Source organism: Pygocentrus nattereri, chromosome 11 (assembly GCF_015220715.1).
Source record: "Pygocentrus nattereri isolate fPygNat1 chromosome 11, fPygNat1.pri, whole genome shotgun sequence".
Taxonomy (NCBI): domain Eukaryota; kingdom Metazoa; phylum Chordata; class Actinopteri; order Characiformes; family Serrasalmidae; genus Pygocentrus; species Pygocentrus nattereri.
The window spans coordinates 32764518-32784961 of NC_051221.1; the positions used below are offsets into that span (position 1 = coordinate 32764518).

At 39.3% G+C, this 20444-nt stretch overlaps 2 protein-coding genes across 7 annotated transcripts in view; both read left to right on the top strand.

The window, feature by feature from the left end:
- The window catches only part of phf21ab (PHD finger protein 21Ab), a 28184-nt gene extending 20815 nt beyond the window's left edge, over window positions 1-7369 (top strand). For all 5 annotated transcript variants that reach the window (XM_037542713.1, XM_017706685.2, XM_017706681.2 and 2 more), the window contains one exon: window positions 1585-7369. In XM_037542713.1, coding sequence (XP_037398610.1) covers window positions 1585-2274 — 690 coding nt within the window. In that variant the 3' untranslated portion in view covers window positions 2275-7369. The remainder of the gene's footprint in view (window positions 1-1584) is intronic.
- Window positions 7370-9131: 1762 nt separating this feature from the next.
- prdm11 (PR domain containing 11) lies at window positions 9132-19627 on the top strand. Of its 2 annotated transcripts, XM_017706688.2 has the most exons (8): window positions 9134-9538; window positions 10573-10697; window positions 11257-11354; window positions 11493-11752; window positions 11847-11914; window positions 12014-12201; window positions 12865-13443; window positions 13917-19627. In XM_017706688.2, the coding sequence occupies exons 2-8, from the start codon at window positions 10588-10590 to the stop codon at window positions 16076-16078; spliced, it is 3465 nt and encodes a 1154-aa protein (XP_017562177.1). In that variant the 5' UTR covers window positions 9134-9538; window positions 10573-10587; the 3' UTR covers window positions 16079-19627. The 2 variants fall into 2 exon arrangements, with proteins under 2 accessions (XP_017562178.1, XP_017562177.1); XM_017706689.2 differs by lacking the exon at window positions 12865-13443 and having other exon boundaries at window positions 9132-9538.
- The last annotated feature ends 817 nt before the right edge of the window (window positions 19628-20444 follow it).

The following is a 20444-nucleotide window of genomic DNA, read 5'->3' on the forward strand; positions in this document are numbered from 1 at the left end:
GCAAATATCATCAAAAGAAGAAGGAAATCAGGGAAAATCTCTGTGCGTGAAGGACAAGGCCTAATACCACAAATGGATGCCAATGACCTTTGACCCATCAGACGGCACTGAAAAAGAAAAAGGAAAAAAAACAGCGTGCTTTTGTGATCACCACATGGGCCTGGGAATATTCTGAAAGACCATTCTCAGTAAACACCATCCATTGCTGTATCTATATATTCAAGTTAAGACTGTACTTCACACTGTGGAAGTCATTTGTCAGCAATAACAAATGCTGCCCAGTTCCCTGTGCTTGAGCTCATCTGACATAGACTGATGTGATAGTGGAAGATTATGTAGAGAAATAATTAACATTGTGTTCTCTGGACCAAAGACAGGTGCTAGAATTGGCCTGTCTGTGGTGCACAACTGTCTGGCAGGCATCAAATTTGGAATGCAAACATATTTGTAAAAAACAATTTCATATAGTAAACATAACATATTGGGCTTTTGTGCAGTTTTCAATTTAGTACAGGTCAAACTGAATTTACCAATCAATACTTTGTTAGCATTTCACATGCTGTCCCAACTTTCTGGAATTGGGTTTGTAATTTGCTGTTTGCCAGAGAGTTTGTAGTAGCAAGATAAATCGTATTTTTGTCATTAATGTGATACAAGCTTCAACAATAAACACATCATTAGGAGTGGTGATGACAACGGCTCAAATAACCTCATACAAGTAGTGCCAGAATGATGTCATTACATTACCAGTACAAACCATTTAGAGCATAATGACAGCTTCTCTGCACTCCAATTTAATCCTCACTCAGCCACTTGGTACACAGCTCCTGAACTCTAAAGTTTCTGAAAACACACCAAACATTAGGATTGGTCTCACACTCTGTATTGTTTTAATGACAACTGTCTTAACAAACATTTTATAACTTAAAAAAATGAAACGACAAAACTGTTTATTCATTCTTTTGTGCCTATATAAAAAATAAAGACGTATTAATTTGTTTTTGGAGACTTTATAGAAAAGCTATTGAGGTAATGCTGACTTTTTCAGCATTTAAGTACAAAAAATGGTTGCAGTTCTGATAAGTATATTAGTATTTAATTTCATTATTTTGCACAAAAGTGAATGGTGTTTTTATAATTTTGCTATTTGCTTAAGGGAGAAATTAAAATTTCTGTTTACACATCAAAAAAAAGTCTTGTCACATCCAGTCAGAACCACTTTTATTAATAACATACTACTGCTACTTGTATCGTCATTAGAAAACTTTATCTAACATCACATTTTATGACCATATCATGTAGCCCTAGTTTTTTTTATTAGACAATATGATCAGAAATAAATATGCCTAGTGAAACTGACATATTTTGAATTCTCTGCCCTTATCCTGGAATACATTTTAGTGTTTTCTCTGTTCTAACACACACACACACTTTAACTCAGGAAGGGCTGGTTGCAGGATTTTTAACCACTGATGTATATGATATGACAGAGACTGTGTGTGTGTGTGTATGTGTGTATGTATGTACACACATCTTAGATGTCATGCTGTCATCTCTTTCATTTTCTCTTTCTCCTTGTCTTAGAAATGCATGGAGACCAAGAACAGCATCCTGGCCCGGCAGAAAGAAATGCAGGTGTCACTGGAGAAGGTGAAACACCTGGTGCGCCTCATCCACAGCTTTAACCTGCCTCAGCCTATGGAGGTGGAGGTGTCCCAGAATGTCAGCAGTGAGACCAAGAGTGACAACCTCCAGGAGACTAATGAGCCCATTGTACATGCATGTGCAAACCCTTCTGGGCCTGAGCAGAACCCAGCGCAACTTGCAGTTGTTCAGGTTCCAGCTAGTGGCACAGCGCCGGACATACAAGCTGAGCCTGAGGTGGGGGAAATGGCCGAGTCAGCCACTGCCGTCACTCCAGAGGCTGAGCCAGGGGAATCGGGAGCAACTGAGAACCCTAAGACAGCAGTCTGTGATAAGACAGCCATGGTAAAGGCAGTGGAGCCAATGGAAGTGACTGAGGTCAAAGCAAATGGGGGTGTGGACTCTGAGAGCCCTGCTCTGAGCCATGTGGAGGAGGAGAGTCCTGTGAACACCACTGACTCTAAAAATACAACTCCCTCTGCTACCAACAGTAACACGGCAGAACCAGTCAAGATGGAAGCTGAACATCAAGAGGAGTTGGACCACGGCAACAGCACCAACAACGGCAAAACCTCAGAACCCTCCCAGCAGCTTTCGCCAGTCCCCAACAATGTGGAAGTCTCTAAATAATACCTAGGCTTGTTGGATCAACTAAGTACAGTTCTCCTTCTCCCAAACATTTAAAACAACTTCTACTGCACCCTGCACTGGTGCACCAAGTTGCCAATCTATATACATATATATAAATATATATTATACGTATATACGCAATTTTTTTTTTTTTGTTATTTTCTTTTTTTCTGTGTAAGGTGAGACTGTGTCAACAGTGCTTCTACATCCAAGGTGAACTAGTCAAGGTTCTTATCAACCAGTGCGCCCAAAAGAGTGGGTGTTGGGGGAGGGGAGCTTATATTACAGTGTCATGCCAATTAGTGGATTATTTAAAAAAGAATACTAATAATAAAAATAACAAAGAATTAAGTGAGTAATAATGAAGGAAGAGGATCATTTAATATATCACATCACACCAGTGTGTGCCTGCAACAGTTGCCCTTGAAACTCATGGGGATTGTTTCTTAGGTTGTCTTAGTTTTATTTTCTCTGGGAGGAGGGTGGCAGGTCACACATGTCCAAAGACTGCATGCTGTGCCCACCCCCGTGAGTCTCCAGCCAGGCCTGAGAGGACCCATCCAAAACCAAAAGCTTCGTTTATTCTTAGCAGGACAACTTGCAACAGTATTCGCCAGCGGCGAGAAGCACCGAGGCTTCTGAAGTCACGGGCATTTGTTAGACTAAATCAGGACCGATTAGGACTGTACCAATGCATCTATCCATTCACCTCCACCCTGCAGCCCGGTTTTCACTTCAGAGTGTGCTGTAGAAGGTGAGCGATATGGTTCAATTGATGATCCATATCCAAAATGAGTACACCTCAGACCAAACATCAGGAGAGAGGCAGGCAGATGGTTGGCTGAGGCAGGTCTCTATAGAGGTAAGGGCTGGAGAGAAGAGCTACAACAGCATCATACAAATATAAAAGTGATGTGGGTCTTTATTGCACCCTTCTTGTGAAACATTGGAGGCTCACTTTGTTAATGAGATAAGAAAAAAGGTGTCCATCTCTGAGGAGTATTTTGTCTTTTTTTATAGGAAAATGTATTCAGGTCTTCCTAGTCTTCACAAAAAAGTGCTTTTCTGTTTCTTGAAACAGTAATTTGTTATTGAAGGTGTTAAAATGGCATCATTTATGCAAGTATCCCTCTTTGTTACAAAGAGGGGGGCATTGCATAATGAGTGTATGTTTATTTTTTTATTATTCTAAACTGCCAAATGCTTTTTTTCTAAATCCAGAATATAGATACATTAGCATATTTTATGTATAGTCTAGGAAACAACAAAAACATTGCAGCCTCCTTCCCTGACATCATCCTGTATGTTAACCACACATAGAAACAACAATAATGTCTCACAATTTGCTGTCTTAAACTTGAGGGTTTGATGTTTGAGCCAAATTTAGTAATAAGACAAAGACAGAAAACCCTGAATTTAAAGCACAAGCTTATTGCAAATAAGTAAAGCAAACGCACTAAACACTTCTTGAAAGACTTTGTTAGGTATGGCATAGCTAAAAGTGAATTAACCTTCTGTTCTGTATCATTGTGCTCGCCAGCGTTTCTTCTTTTTGAAGAACGTGTAATGAAGCTGTGATGCTGAATTACCTTGTAAGTGGAGGGATGCTCTGTAAGGCGCTTTGTACCTAGTCATCTTGAGCCTTTGTTATTGCCATCTTTAAGACCAAAATATCAGACCCAGATTCGACCCATTAGCTGCTCTGGATCGATCCCCTCAGTTTCTTTCTCTTATGAACATTCTTAAAATGTCCTGAGTTACCCCGCATTTTAATGGTACTGCACAGTTGGCACCTCAAACATGTTTACATTACAAATTGACATATCTTCACCATGTCTGTCCTGAGCTCTTCATGTGAACTTTATCTGTCTTGACAGACCATAAGGCTATTTTTGAACAATAAATATCACACACTTTTTTTTTTTTTAAACAGCCTATAAGTGCTTCTGTTCATTACAACATGTAAATTATAATGCACAGTTACTGCAGGACAGGCCTAGTTAATTCAGACTGTTTCACTAAGATATAACCAAACAAAACTTCGTGTACTTGCTATTTGTAGTTTGTAAAGGACAACAAATGTTTGTTTTTGTTTGGTCTTTTTTTTTCTTCTTCTTCTTCTTTTCAAATTTTCTCATGTCCTTGGTTCTTGTCATTGCTTTGCTCTACCTTTGAAAGCATGCTGCAGTTCCTCCACTCTACTGTGAAACACTGATCATATTTGAGCATTCCTTTAAACCTCCGTTACCCTCGGAGCTGGGACTGGGTAACAGGCTGATGATTCTTCATATCATGGCAAGTTGTTATTATCAGAATACAAAGTCATATAACCTGAAAGGACGTTTTTATGGCCTTCCAAAACTGTCACTGTCAAGCGCATCAAGAGTGCGAGGACATTTTGCTTCAAAACGAAACAACTTCTCTCCTTCCTGTACAGGTGCCTTTTTACATACAGTATAATCTCCCTGTAGTCCCTCTCATGTGTTACCATTAGATTACCACAGATGAGCTGAAGCGACATTTACTCTGGCTAGAGCCCTTCTATTAAGTCCTCAAGCTCCACAACAGAAGCACAGCTGCAGACTGTGATTTTATTGGATAAAAGCAAATTGAGTGTAATAATGTAGTGTTGATGGCGTGATTGTCTGATTTTCTCTGGCTGTCTGTGGACTTCGATGTTTCCCACATGCACCCTTTTAAAATGGGGGGAAAAAACATTGTTTAGCTAAGACGTTGCCTTAAGAGGTTTTCTTTCTGATTTTGATTTATTTTTATTGTTTTTAAAGAACCCTGAACAAAAGTGTATTTATCATAGTAATTGCACAAGTTAAACCTGTAAAGGAAATGTGCTCTTTATATTGTGAAAATATAGAATTAGTCCCCTTTTTTAGTGCTGTCATTCGTGATGTATTTGAGTATGAAAGCATACTTTTTTCTTTTTTTTTTTTCTTCAGGGTTTTTCTTTTTTTGGTGGATGCAAGAAAAAAATAGATATTGACATTTATTTGTTTCTGTTGTTCATGCACTTTCAGCAGTGATACCCTTAGTATTGAAGGTACACTAAGTAATATTCTCACAGTTCACTTGCAAGTCATGCATTACTAACTCAGCTGGCCACATGTCATAACAGCCGAATTGGGTCTATTGTCTTCAGCGTCACTCTGATCACCATGAAATATTCCACACATACTGCTGTAATGTAATACTCATTTATTCAATGTTCAGTAAAAATGTTCCTTTTTTTGTGTCCCAAATTTACACTGCCTTCATAACTAGAGATCTTTGGTCAAGAAAGTTTTTCCTTTGTTCTTTTGAGTCGCTAACTAGGACTGTTTTGTGCATATAGACAGTTCTAGTACATCATCTATTTGTCAAATAGCTGTTAAATACTCCTCCATATTGCTTTTTCTTCTGTTCTAGACCAGGAGTTCAACATAGTTAATCAGGTATTCAGAATTTAGCCTAGATTTGGGCAACTTGGGAATGAACAAAGAAAATCTGCTGACTGGCTAGACTTGGAAACCACCAAAACTACATGACCAATCAATTCAACTCAACTTCAAACCATACCTTCTTATGCAAGTTTTTATATAAATGTTTTGTCAAACTTTTTTTAATATGCATTTGGTTTTCAGTTTATTTTGTAAGATTTTTATGCCGAATTGTCACTTTCTTTTCACATTTCTGGCAGAAAGACGCCAAAACAAAAAAAGGTATACACACATGCTGTATATCTCTAAAGGACGTTTGTAGTTTCTCTTTCCATCTTTTGATGAACAAACACACTTTTCAAAGTGGCATCTTTAGCCTATGTGAGGTTAGTCATTAGTCGTACTCTTAACAGCTACAGGGCAAGAATCATGGAAGGTGGCCTTAGAAATGTGGATTGTTTCTTCTCATGTTTAATCTAATGGGCCATTGATTTTTCAATCAGTTCTATCTTTGAAATTGCACCACGCTGAATTACAGTTGGCTTGAATCAATGAGAAGGGTTAAAAAATCCTAAGGTGGACTGATGTCTTAAACGTGTAAGGTCTGAATGGGGTTTGTAGGCCCCACACATTCACATGCTAGACACAGTTACCCAAAGAAATGGCAAATGTGCAGTTTGCTTTTAGGAAGCCTTCTTTTATATGCATTTTAAATACATATCAGTAACATTTTTCAGTCATTGTTAATTGTTAACTGTTGTGCTAAGGCTGTTGGCTTACAGCATCACGCTAGAGATTGAACTGGGCTGTTTTTGTTTTGTTTTCCCCTCATTCTCCAATGCTTTATACTTTGGGTTTTACTATGTTTGAAAAGTGTGAGAATAGGGACCACATTTATGCATAAATGGGAGCATTTGCAGACTCATTCCAGTTATACATCTCATTACGTTTATCCTTTTATTCTTCTGGTGTTTAGATATTCCATATTTTCATATTTATATTTCCTCAGTGACACGTTTCACTGTAGTTTTAGTTCATTTATACTATACTCAGTCATGATTGTGGCCTTCTAGTATTGTTGATACATTTCATCTATACCGTTGTAACTTCCCCGGTGTTGTACACCCTGTTGTCCGTTTGTCTGTATGTATGTATGTTTGGGGTGTGTTTTTGTGTTTTACCTCATCTGCAATCAACTGTTAAATTGGAGGACTTTTGTTTACGCGTGCAAAAAAAAAAAAGAAAAGAAAAAAGGAAAAAAATATCTTCCACTAACGAAACACAAAAGAGGATGCATTGTAGCGATTTGAGTAATTACAAAAAAAAAACGTTCACCTGGTGTGCTGAACTATGTGTAAATTGTTTATTACACAATATGAATATTTGTAAAATTGTTTGTATTTTTTCATAATGATTTTAAAAAGGAGTGTGTTTATTTTTTGACTTCTTTCTGTTACAGAGCTCTTGCTTTGTGCGTTTGCCTGACATTGTGAGTGAATCGGTTGGTTCTCTTACCTCTCTCCTGTATTTGAGCCTGTGCTGAGTTGTTTGTATGCAGTGTTTAGAAATACTGTAGGGAACGTGAGAAGAAATTGATATTAGGAGCATTTGATCAATTTGTATTTATTTATTTTATCATTTTGTTAATAAATTGACCAAGAAAATGAGTCTCCTTCTACATATTTTGGATGACCAGACACTGCTGTTTTAATACTTTTGGGTACTGGAATTTTTGGTTACCATCAGCCATTAAATTTGTTTAAAAACATGGAATTTTAGTAATGCATTTTCCTTGGCGGTGGATTTTTTTCTATATAATTTAAATCAGTAAGATGGGAACAAAATAATTTAGAGGTTTGATGTGAAATGCTCTGTGTTAGGAAACTTATTCAGTACTCAGGGGTGATTTGTAGGAACCAGACATTTGAGGAGTTAATGCCTCTAAATTTTCCCTGACAGAAAGTATTGCATCAAAACATTACAAATACTTTGTCTGCTGCCTGACATTGTTGTATGTTAGTTTTGGAGATGGGCTTGGCCTAAACCTTGAAATCCATATGTCAGAGAGGTCCGTGCAGTGCGTTGTAATGCAAAATAATACCTGAAGAAAATTAACTTTTTCAGATTTACCACTATATTTACATAATTAACATTACACATAAAACTCCTTAGACATGTAGGTACACTGGCAGTTTTGGATAGTAAATAAAATGACATTGTGACTCCTGGTTCCTATCGCCGCCATTGTAAAGAAAGCAGTTTTATTTTCTGGAATGCAGCATTTCACATCAAACCACTAGAAATGACTTTACATCTCAAAGGTTGAATTATACAAAAAGGTTGAAAAATCAGTGGAATATCCTTTAAGTTTCAGAGGTTAATCTATGGACTGGTTTCTTCAGTTCTTACTTTTAGCCACTTATAAGACGAATAGAGCTCACCCAGACAGCGAGACAGCTGTTTCTAAAGGGGTTATTCTTCCCATATTCAATAAATGTAATTAGCTACATGTAACAGAGAGAGTTCGACTTGCCGTATTACAGGAACTTAACTGAAGTCTTTTTAGTCGTCATGACAAAAGTTAGGACAGAAGCCATTTCAGAATAGCAGTTCTTAAATTAATATTTATATTAATCCATAAACTCGATCTCCACTGCCCCCTCTTATTACCTTCGTGCGCTAATGTTGTTAAAAACTGAAAAGCAACACCCTGGAACACACAATATGCTTAACGTCCAGTTCATTTTATTGCATTTTAAGTTTTGTTTTTACTCTTTTACATTTTGCGGTCAAGATAACTTTTTTACATTGTTTTTTTTTACGTGTTTACATTTTACATTACATTGTAAACTTGTTTACAATTTACATTTTTACGTTTCAGCTGTGCGCATATGGTCGGTTGCTAGGTTACAGGCATGACAGTTGATTGTCGACTATGATCGATTAGGTTAGGATTTCCTAACTAGAGATGAGATGTAAGATAAAATTCCTACATTACGATAATTACTTCTGTAACACAAATGTGTGAAAACTCTTATTCCGTCAGATCTCATCTAATTTATACAGTGCTGTCTCTGTGATGAGGTTTGAGATATAAACCCCAGGTAACTTACTGATGTTACGGTTGATTAGATTAAGATTAGAAGTTAAAATCAGATTAAGAAAAGCTCTCCGTGGTAATTTAGCTAACTGTATATCAAAACAGACGACTGTGGTGAGTTGGGGGAAAATTCATTTGCAGTCAGGTCTGTGTGAGACCTGTGTGTGGGTTAAGGCCAGTAAATCTTGGATTAAACTGCAGCGCCAAAGCTGTTTTAGTGCAGGCTCAGAATTACTCTGGCTCCGTGAGACCAGCCTCGTGATGTGTCTGGAAGGCACCTTTTCACAGACACGGAAACTTTCACAGGACGTTTCTTAAAGCCGTGGAGATGAAACCGTTAAACGAACGCGCTCCTCACATCCCTGAGCTTATTCACGAGCGAGTTGTGACCGAGCGAGAGGCTGCGTGTCTCGCTCGGCTCAGCTCCGTGTGTGGAACCTAACTTTCTCTTTCTAGTCATTTTGCATGTTCCCCCCTCTCCTCCATAAACGCAGCTTTCTTCCGTTTTTCCATGTCATTTCCTGTAATAAAAAAAGATGGTGGTCAAAGCTGAGAGAAGCAGCTGACTCGTTACAAATGTTTGCGATGATAAACTTTACATCGCCCCGGACTAGTGACGTTACTCAGCTCCGCCGGAGCCCCGGTGCTCTCCGTGCGGCGGCCGAAGCCGAGCTGGTTCTCTAGGCAGCCCCCCTGAGAGCCCCAGACGGACGGACTGTGTTTTCTCCACAAGGTGAGTTTCTCTCACTAGCCACTGTGGCCAATGAAAATGGCTTCCGAAAGCGGTAGGCAAATTGCCAGTCGCCTGCGCACGAGAGCCGCGGATGTGGGGCGGCTTCGGAACGCTCTGCCCCGCGGCCAGAGGCACCGTACGCGCGTCCATGACCCCTAGGCGCTTCGCCCTTCCTCGTTCGAGAGGCTAAAACTGTTGGAGAAATTGAAGTTTTGTGGGTTTTAGGGTTCGTCGTCGCTGCCCTGTTTGTTGTGCTGCGTTCGCTCTCCTCATAGCTCGAGGAGACCCTGAGCGACGCCGCTCTCGACCAATCACGTGCCAGCTTTTCTAACCGAAATACTTCTACACACAGAAAGTGGGAGTTGGGAGAGCTGTAAACATCGAACGATCGCGATGATTGGGGCGCGATTTGACGTGACTCTGAGCGGCTTCTTTGAACTTCGGCGCAATTCCCGTTTAAATTTAATTGCGTTCTGGAATTCCACGTTAATGAGATGGTGGAAAGTTCGATTCGCTTTTCCGAAGCGACTCCGACTCGGTTCGATTCGGTTACATCGCCCTATGGGGTCACGACGAGTCACATCAGTAACATGGACAACATACAAGGCCATGTAGAGGCTCTAAACCCACACAAGAAGAGCAACGTACAAAGCTACATGATGCATAAGGAAAGTTTTATATTCTTAATATTTCACACAAGATCGTTCTTTGGTAAAGGGAATGGTTTTATATAGAGCCATTAACATTAGGACTACTTGCATGCTTAAATGGTTCTTTGCATGATAACGTTGTTCTGCGGATTGATGGAGAATGTGTGTGATTCTATATGGAACCTTTTTTTAATTGGTTCTGTGTAACACCAAAAGAGTACCATAACAGAATAGAATCAAATTTAAGGGGATATTTTACCAATTAGAATTTCTCAATTAGACAAGTCAGAAGACCAAAGTCACAACATACGGTCACGCCTCTGTCTTTAGTCTGCATGTGCCATGTAGGTTGTCAGTGTTTTACTTTTTCATTTCTCTCCTCAGTTGTAAGATGTTGGCATGAAAAGGGGCACCCAGGGACTGGTCCTCCTCCCTGCACTGAGCATGGCAGACCCTGCCACTTTTCAGACTGAGCCATGTATGGAAACTGAGCCAGACTGCAGCACAGGGTAACATGATACCCCCTTTTAATAGACCTTTTTCTTGCACTTCTATGTTGGAAAATATTATGCAAAAAAAACCCTCAAGACTCTTTTATGACTATTTTCATGCACTTTATTATTGGGAAATATTGTGCAAAAAAATCAAAAGGCTCAATAGTTTCTTGTCACGTTCAGACTTGCAGAAAAGGCTTGTGAGGCTCTGTTTTAATATTGAACATGTTTGCCCTTGATCAAAAAATCTTTAATTATCTTTAATGATTTTATTATTAATTATTAATTATGGTGGGCTTTTTGGAATTGTCCGACATTCTGTTTGTGCTGTTCTGAAGTGAACACTTCTAGGATTTACTGTTTAGATTATACGCAGTTTGAAGTCCAGAAGACCTCTATTCCTTTGCAGTTAGAAAGCTCATGTAACTTGTTGTACTTGAACCTATGGAGTAATGAAGCAGCACTGATGGCAGTAGAGATTCTCAAGTCAAAGCTGCATGGAAATGTTAATAAGGGTGTGTTTTGAACAGTAATGGAAATTACGTGTCTTGCACTGTGTATATGTCATTTTTAGAGTCATCAATAACTGTTCTTCTGAGGAGCCAAACAAGAAACTAAAAGTGAACCATGAGCGTTGTGCCAACGTGGAACAGCAAAATGTTGACTTCTGGTGTAGGTATTAGGTTCTCAAATGAACAATGTGTCTTTATTATAGACATTTCAGGTTTCTGAAATGCAACTGCTATACATAATAATATTAAATTAAGCATTTACAAAAAGAGATGATCGATTGTATTATTCTTCTTGTAGTCTGTGAAGAGTGTAAAGAATATTTCCTGGAGGAATGCCCTACCCATGGTCCCCCTGTGTTTGTACCTGATACTCCCGTTGCATTGGCTGTGCCTGATCGCGCAGCTCTCACTGTGCCTTCGGGTATTGAAATCATTAAGGAGGGCCAGGAGGTGGACGTTTGCTGCATGGATGAGAACATTCCCAAGGGAGCACTGTTTGGCCCTTACCAAGGCCAACTGATAGCCCAGGACAAACCATCAGGGATGCACTCCTGGATGGTGTGTTGGATTTCCTGTCTTTGAATGTTACTTCGAAGTTAATCTAATAAGTTGATTTCTGTTAATATTTCAACATCTGGCTGGTTTGTTTTAGATGGTTAATGACGACAACACATACAAATCTATTGATGGCTGTGATGAAACCTTAGCAAACTGGATGAGGTAAACGATTGCAATCCTGCCTCTCCTCATACATTTAAAGATTAGCTCATATGCAATTTCCTCAATTAAGGAAAGCTAATCCATGTGTGCTTTTTCCAGGTACATTCGGATGTCTTCAGAGGAGAATGAGAGGAACTTGAGTGCATTCCAGCATGGCGAGCACATTTATTTTCGTGTGTGTCGCAGACTGGCCGTGGGGGAGAGGCTTCGTGTGTGGTACAGCGATGACTACATGAAACGACTACAGAGTGTGTCTCAGGACAGCATCGACCACAACCTGGACATGGGTGAGCTATCTACTTCTGTCCCAGCCAGAAAAATAATAGTTCTCATTTCATGTAGTGGAACTGAGTGTTTACTGAGGAATTGAGCTACTGCTACACTCACATTGTGATCAACCCCTGAGACTTATTTGTTTGTCCTCTCAAAGTTGACCTCAAAACAGTAGTTTCCGAACATATTTTAATCTAGTGTAATCTAGTTTTCTAAGGATGGGTTATAAATTGCTTTATAGATCCATGAATAAACTACCATGTCATTGGTATATTTATAGGGGTTCTTGGGTGGACAAATGCAGCAGAGTCTGTTGCAAAATATCTAAATTTGTCACATTTATTTAGTTTTTTTTTTTGACTAAACTAATGATCCAATATAAAGAAAATAAGGATAGGTTCCCCATTTTAAATGTAACCCAGGCTTTAACAGTGGTTGTAAAATGAGCTTTAACAACTTTTGTCAACAAATTAACTATCACAGAGGATATTTTCCTGGCCGTTTACCTGCAGAGGTTTTACAGGTAAGTAAAACAGGTTTTGCTATTCTCAGTTATATTGCCTCATGTGGCAAAGTTTTACTTTTTTGAGATCTAAATATTTTGGTACACAATTTAATGTAGCAGTACATCTTGATGTCACCAGATGTTTCTAATATGCACGTCTATGGCTTTGCAGGGTTAAATTCAGAAGACCTAACTCAACACCAGGAAGAAACTCAAGGCCCAATCCTCCGTTCGGCTCTACATGGGAGAAGAACCCTCAGCAAGCATGGGAGTGATGAGGCAGACAGCCAGCCCCAAGCCAAGAAGAAAAAGATTGATCTCATATTCAAAGATGTTCTAGAGGCGTCGCTGGAAGCAAGCCAAAGCCAAGACAATCCACTAAACAGCACTCTGTCATTACCAAGAGCAAGAACACAAGTCGCCAATGTTTTCAACCAGTCCAGTTCATTTTCACACCATGTAGCGGAATCATTACTTGGCCAGACTGAAAGCAAGGTGGCTCTCGTGGCTTCTGGACTGGCCCCTGTGGAACAGCTAGAGAGTAGCCTCGGGGAAAGATATGTCAAAATGGAGAATGCGGAGGAAGAGCCCGCAATGACTAATGATGGGCCATCTACATCTTTCTGCCCAAACTGTGTGAGACTAAAGAGAAGGATACGTGAACTGGAGGCAGAGCTACTCCGTTTTAAACAGCAAGAGCAGACTGAGAATTTGGCCCCATCTGAGCCCCTGCCCAGTGATGACCTCAGAGGTAGGTTTGCTGCTGGGCAAGAACTCTGCTGTGGAATGATGTCATGCTGTCTCAGATCTCTGCTGACACCTTTCTCAAATGTTCAAGTGCAAAGCCTGTTCTTGCGTTCTTACTTAGGTGAATTTCTTTTGTCCCTCAAATCCTTAATCATGTTTCCATCAGAGCACTGTCAGAATCCGTTGTCTGTTAAACTGTGAACCTAATGATATTATTAAATACTTGAAAAAAAGAAACATTGTCTCATTTTGCTGTCTGACTGTTAACTATTGATAGTATTGGTGTTTCTTTGGTACAAATCAGAAAACGGCTTTGAAATGAGAGTTTGTGTGAGTGTTAAGATATTTTTCCAAACACATTTGTGAAAGATTATGTTGAACATAACACTTGATTTAAACAAGAACACCTAGGCCATAATATATTCTGAAATTACAGAGATTTATATAAAGTAAAGATTTATTTCTGTTGTCTTGCAGCAGCAGAAGCCATGACGCCCATCCCAGTCGTGTTGGAAGAGGATGACCAGGATGTTGACTCTGCAGATGAGTCCATAGCTGCTGACATGATGGTAGCTGCTGACGACACTTCAAAACTGTCTGTTGGTCCGGGCCGGCGTATTCGCCGCTTCAAGCAAGAGTGGCTAAAGAAGTTTTGGTTCTTGCGTTACTCTCCAACGTTAAATGAGATGTGGTGCCATGTGTGTCGGCAGTACACTGTGCAGTCGTCAAGGACTTCTGCTTTCATCATTGGCTCCAAGCAATTCAAAATTCATACCATCAAGCTCCACAGTCAGAGCAACCTGCACAAGAAGTGTCTGCAGTTGTACAAGCTACGCATGCATCCTGAGAAGACAGAGGAGATGTGTAAGAATATGATGACACTCTTCAATGCTGCCTACCATCTTGCAGTGGAAGGACGACCTTTTTCTGACCTTCGCCCCTTGGCAGAGCTGCTGAAGAAGTGCGAACTTAAAGTGGTTGATCAGTACATGAATGAGAGTGACTGCCAAATTCTTATTCACCACATTTCTCGAGCATTCAAAGAGGATTTGGCAGAGAAAATCCGCCTCTCACCTTTCCTTGGTGTGATCATGGATGGGCAAAATGATGATTTACTGGCAGACACAGTTGCAGTTTATGTGCAGTTCATCACTGCAGAGGGCCCACCTGCTACCGAGTTTCTCTCTTTGCAGAGGTTGAGTGGTGGCAGTGTAGATGGCTATCTCCAGGCAGTTGACCGTGCCTTTGGTGTCCTAGGCTTGAGGTTTCAGGACATGCTAGTGGTTGGCTTGGGAATAGATGGTTCTAACATCTCTTCTAGCCTCCGGGCAAACCTCTATGTAACCCTACGGAAGACCATTCCCTACGTCTTGTGTCTACCAATTATGATCCATCGTCCCCACATGGAAATATTGGATGCTATCTGTGGGAAGGAACTCTCATGTTTAGATGATTTGGAGAACAACTTGAAGCAGTTATTGAGCTTCTACAGATATTCTCCTCGTATGATGGCTGAGCTGAGGTCAACGGCACCTACTTTGTCAGAAGAGACAGAGTTCCTTGGGGATATAAAAGCAGTTCGGTGGATCATAGGAGAGCCTAACGTTCTGAATGCCCTTATTAAAGACTATCTGGAAGTGGTCACCCATCTTAAGAGCATCAGCAGTCAAACCCAGAGAGCCGATGCATCAGCCATTGCTCTGTCTCTCCTCCAGTTTCTTATGGATTACCAATCTGTCAAGCTGATCTATTTCCTTTTGGATATCATTGCTATTCTGTCACGCCTTGCCTTCATTTTTCAGGGAGACTATCTTTTAGTGTCCCAGGTGGATGCCAAGATAGAGGAGGCAATTCAGGAGATTGGCCAGTTGGTTGATTCTCCAGGAGAGTACTTGCAAGAGTTTGAGGAGAACTTTCGCGAGAGCTTCAATGGTGTGGACCTGAAGAATTTGCGGGTGGCAGAATCCAAGTTTCAGTCCATCCGGGAAAAAATCTGCCAGAGGAGCCAGGGCATTTTGGCCCAGCGCATTGATCAGCGCAGCCGTTCTGTGGTGCAGGCTTGCAAGGTTCTTGATCTGGCTACATGGCCGCGTAACAGGGATGATCTCCGAATGTATGGGGAGGAAGAGATCCTGCTCATCTTTGACCATCTGGAGACGATTCCCTCATCAGGTCGTGAACTGTCACATGATCGGATTGATATACGAGGAAGCCTGGTAGGCGAATGGAGGGATCTCAAAGCCGACTACTATAGCATGAATGGCTTTAAGGAAGTGATGAGTCATATCTGCAGATATAAACAGCGCTTTCCTTTGCTGAACCAAATCCTGCAAGTGGTAAGGATCCTACCAACGTCCACTGCCTGTTGCGACAAAGGACGAGAGTCTTTACACAAAGTGCGAAGGAACAACCGCTCCAGGCTAACTCTGGAGCAGATGAATGACCTGCTCACCCTGGCTGTGAATGGGCCACCTATTGCCAACTTTGATGGCAAGAGGCCATTGGACAGCTGGTTTGAGGAGAAGTCAGGGAACAGCTACACACTTTCTGCGGAAGTGCTGAGCAGAATGTCCAACGCAGAACAAAAGGCTGTGTTGCACACAATGGATGTGAATTCAGAGTTTTATCCTGATATTTGATTGATCAGAGCCTGCTTTTTCAGCCAATAATATTCCAAAAAAAAAGAAGCCATCTCTGTGGGCGTGAGCTGATCTCTGGGCTATTATGTGATTGGCCAATATGACATTGGCCCTGCTGCTACAATGGCCTGGTCAGCTATACTTATTCATCCTATGAGAATAGTAGGAATGCCTTTGCAGAGCATTGGCACTTGCACACCTACAATTATTCTGGAATGTGTTATTTCATGTGACTTGATGCTCCAAAGAAAAAGAAAGCACTTATTGTCTGATGAAACAAATACATATATCGAAAATTTGATATGACATTTTCTGGAGCTCTTGCTATTTTCACTTATTAATTTCAGAGCGTCTAGTTACAATATTTGCCTGAACATGCACAGTAAAGCTTGTTTTGTTTAGTAGAAACAGAGAAACCACCTATGGCTTAACGTTGATTTTTCCTATTTCAGCTTTCAAAGCGATTGACGTTTACTTCATGTTGCTTTATAATATGTGAGAATTATACAACACAAGGTTCTTGATTGTTGTAGCATGTTTAAAATGCTATTTCTCATCCATTCAAGTAGAAAGAGACTTTATTTTGCCACATTATTTTGCTATTTAGACATGAAATGTTCTCTTTTTACCTGAAATTCAGAGATATTTGAACCAAGAGGAAAACTTGCAATCCAGCAATGTTGTGTATATTTGTCTCTTTTTGATGACCTATGGATGTGCCATAATGCATTATGCAATCATAACCCTGCACGATGCAGTTTATGTCAAACATGGTATAAAATGCAATATGCAAGATGCTAATGCCTTATACTCATGATTTTTGAATTTGTTGTTGTTCTGATGTTCTCTCTCTTCCCCCCCTGCTTAATGCTATGTGGGTGATAGGTCGGCAGTGGGAGATGGTATTGTACATTTCAGCATCTAGTCAATGAGTTCTCTTACAGACTTTTAATACTGCAAGAACAAATGTTTGAAGACATGGTATTATGCATTAATACCTTGACACTTTAAAGTAGGTATGAGTATTTGTTGTGCTATATCATTTTACAGTGTACTTCTTTGGCTTGCCACTAAATACCATTGATAATATGTGCAATTTATTCATTTTTTATGGACGTTGTTACTTTGTAAATGTTAAGGAGTTAGAACACATTCATGCTTCAGTGAGGAATACCATTTTTTAGAAGGTTAAGATTGATAAAAATGCCGTGTGCTGGGATTCAGTGTTTATTGATCACAGGTGGCATATTTACCCATTTCTATGCTCACAATGAATTTCTTTATCATTTTGATGCTGCTAAAGAAGTCTTAACCCTCTTTGCCAAAGTATCTGCTGAAAACGATTAATAAATGAGAAGAAATAGAGCGACAGATCCTTCCTATCATTTTCACAGTGACTTTAATATAATGTGTCATATGATATCTCAATTTAAAGAGGCACTTAAACATTGAATACAGCCCTATGCAGTATATGTTGTTGGAATATTAATTATACACAACTTTTGTCTTTGTGTGAAAAATTTGATGCAGTAATTTTGCATGTTACCTGCACAAATGCGTGTGTGTGTATAGTTCAAACAGATAATACGGCTGAGTTATAAGATTTTATATTTGAGAAAAAAATAGATGTTTCATGCTGTAACTCTTGTAGAAATTTCTATAAAATTATGGTCTTTATTTTGTAATGTTGTTGGTTTTTCACAGACCTGTAAACTCTTGCATGTGCTCATGGCTGCAGAAAAGTCTTTTTATCTTGATTTGCGTGACTGAGGACTTGAAAAAGCTTTAATGCAAGGATTTGCGCCGTCCAGTTTTTACAGACGTTTTATTTTTACCATCCTAAACCTTTGTACTTCCAAATGATGCATCAGCAACAAACAGTACTGTGCAAAATTTTTGGCACTCAGACTTGAAAAGCTCTTTATCTGGGCAGTAAGAGTTTATATGCTCAGAAAAACACTAATACCAGAATGAATACAACTAATATTCATGTAATAAGTAGTAAATTTATAAATGTTTTTGTTTAACCATTTCCACCTCTCTCTTTTGGGAAGTCAAAATTTTTATTTGTAGTTATCATTTAGTACCTGGTTTGTCCAATCGGTACTTCATTACATATAACGGATGTGCTGCTAATGGCATTTGACAAATCCATGTGCTGGCTGGGAACCTCCAGGAGAAATCTGGAACTAAACTTTTCTTTAGCTCACAAGAGACCGCCTACTTTTTTTCAAAATAAGACATTCTTACTTATTCATTGTGTTTGTTTATTTGCAGCTATTCCAAATTATATCACACTTATTTTCAAGATAAGTCGTTTTAAACAATGTTCTTATGTGCCTGAGACTTTTGCACAGTACTGTACATTTTTGTGTACTTTGGTCATTTTTGTAGCAATTCATATTTAATGTCAACTGGCATAGCATTCTTCAATTTGCAGTTCTGGTTCAGGCTGAATTTAATCTCTTAGTTCTGTTGAATAGTCTCACTGTGTGCTGCTTGAATTCCAGCTTTTTCTGGTTTGTAGTGAGCGCTTGAATGTTGTACAGACTGTTACCTCATAATGAGGTAGGTCACTGTATGTATAAGCTTTTTTTAGTTATGATATGGACAGTACACCTGCGCTATCCTTCAGCCAAATGAAATGGTGGACTTTTTTTCATCCTCATGCACGTCTTCCTGATGTGTCCTTAAAAGATCATTGGGATTTTTACATGTTTGGGGGAGTTTCTTTGTTTGTTTGTTTTGGCACAAAGATATACATATATTGGACTCTTCTCTGACTCTGCTTTAGTTACCAGAATGCTTGTTAAACGTACTTTATTGTATTTGAGCCAACAGACAGTCTCTCTCTCTCTCTCTCTCTCTCTCTCTCTCTCTCTCTCTCTCTCTCTCTCTCTCTCTCTCTCTCTCTCTCTCTCTCTCTCTCTCTCTCATTCTCTCATTCTCACTCTCACTCTCATTCTCACTCTCACACTCTCTCACACACACACTTTTTCTTTTGAGCCAAAATCAAGCTTACGGTCATTTGTCTTTTGACTGTCTTTTTCTCTTGAAGCATTATGTACCAAAATGTAAATTCCAAATTAAGATTCATACTTTTGTATTTCATGATTTACATCTTTTTGTAAAAATATTCACAATAATCTGTATTGTATTTTGTACCGAGTCCATATAATATGCTGTCAATGTTTTGTTTGCTCACCTATTTTGGGAGAGCAGCATTTTAGGCATGATGGGAACAAACACATCTCTGATGTCAGGTTTATATTCAAATAAGTCAGTGTGAATGAAATACTTTGTTTTTATTGTAAGTTGTGGCCGCAACTATAAACATCTACACAGCCCACAGCTCTATACGCCGCACTCTTAGCATTTGCATGAATACATTGTAACACTGGAAATTCATAGTTATAAACTATATGTGAACTTAAGGAATTATATAGCTGGAGATTGTGGTTATGTACTGTATAAATCCACTCAAAATGTAAGCTTAATGATATATATTCCACATATAATGATTTAATAAAGTTTTTGTATTTTATTTTTTATTAGTTTGATGTGTTTCTTCTTTGATGTGGCAAAATGTTCACATGTATCTGTATTAATCCATGTGTAGCTGAGATCTTTTTAAACATCAAAACGCGTACCTTCTGAACTGTTGCACAGACAGAGAGAGGAGATCAGTGAGGGGCCGGCTCCCATCTTGAGCCCCCAATTGAGCAATCTTTGTAATTATACAAATTAGGTAGCTAACAAATGCATATTGTCACTCTCTCAAGAAAAACATGCACCTCCTAAATGTAACTTAACAGAAGAAAAAACCTTCTTAACTTCTACTGAACATCCATTTTGAGATTTGCACACAAAGCTCAGCCGCTGTGTTCAAATAGTGCAGAAAATATAAGGCAACAAAAATGATAGACATTTTTTTTAAGCGGTGATGTTAAAGTATTGGCTGCTGTCTTCAGATTGCAGTATTTGTAGGCTAACATTACATCACTAGCAGGCTTGTTGTAAATAATGGCTTGTTCAATAGCCCTTGACTTGACAGAGCCTTCTCACACCAAAACTAATGAAAACCCATCTTAGGTCAACCACAGATGAACTGAACTAATATGCTGAGATGAATATTGGGTCTAAGAGGGTATAGGCCTTGAATCTTCATTAATTGCTTGATTTATTTGTTGGATCATGGAAAAAAATATAGAAAAACAGTTACACTGGTGGTGTGGTTATCTGTTTTTTCCCTTTTTTCAGTACAGAAAACTGATTTGTACGAATAACAGGATGTAATGTAACTCTAGTCCCCAGGGTTGGAAAACATTTAAATGATTGTACCTTGTTACTGCAATTACAGTTGTAT

Coding starts and splice junctions, on each gene's coding strand:
- prdm11 (XM_017706688.2), top strand. CDS start 10,588: ATGAAAAGGGGCACCCAGGGACTGGTCCTCCTCCCTGCACTGAGCATG. Junction 10,698..11,256: donor GAGCCAGACTGCAGCACAGG/GTAACATGATAC, acceptor TGTCATTTTTAG/AGTCATCAATAACTGTTCTT. Junction 11,915..12,013: donor ACCTTAGCAAACTGGATGAG/GTAAACGATTGC, acceptor TGCTTTTTCCAG/GTACATTCGGATGTCTTCAG.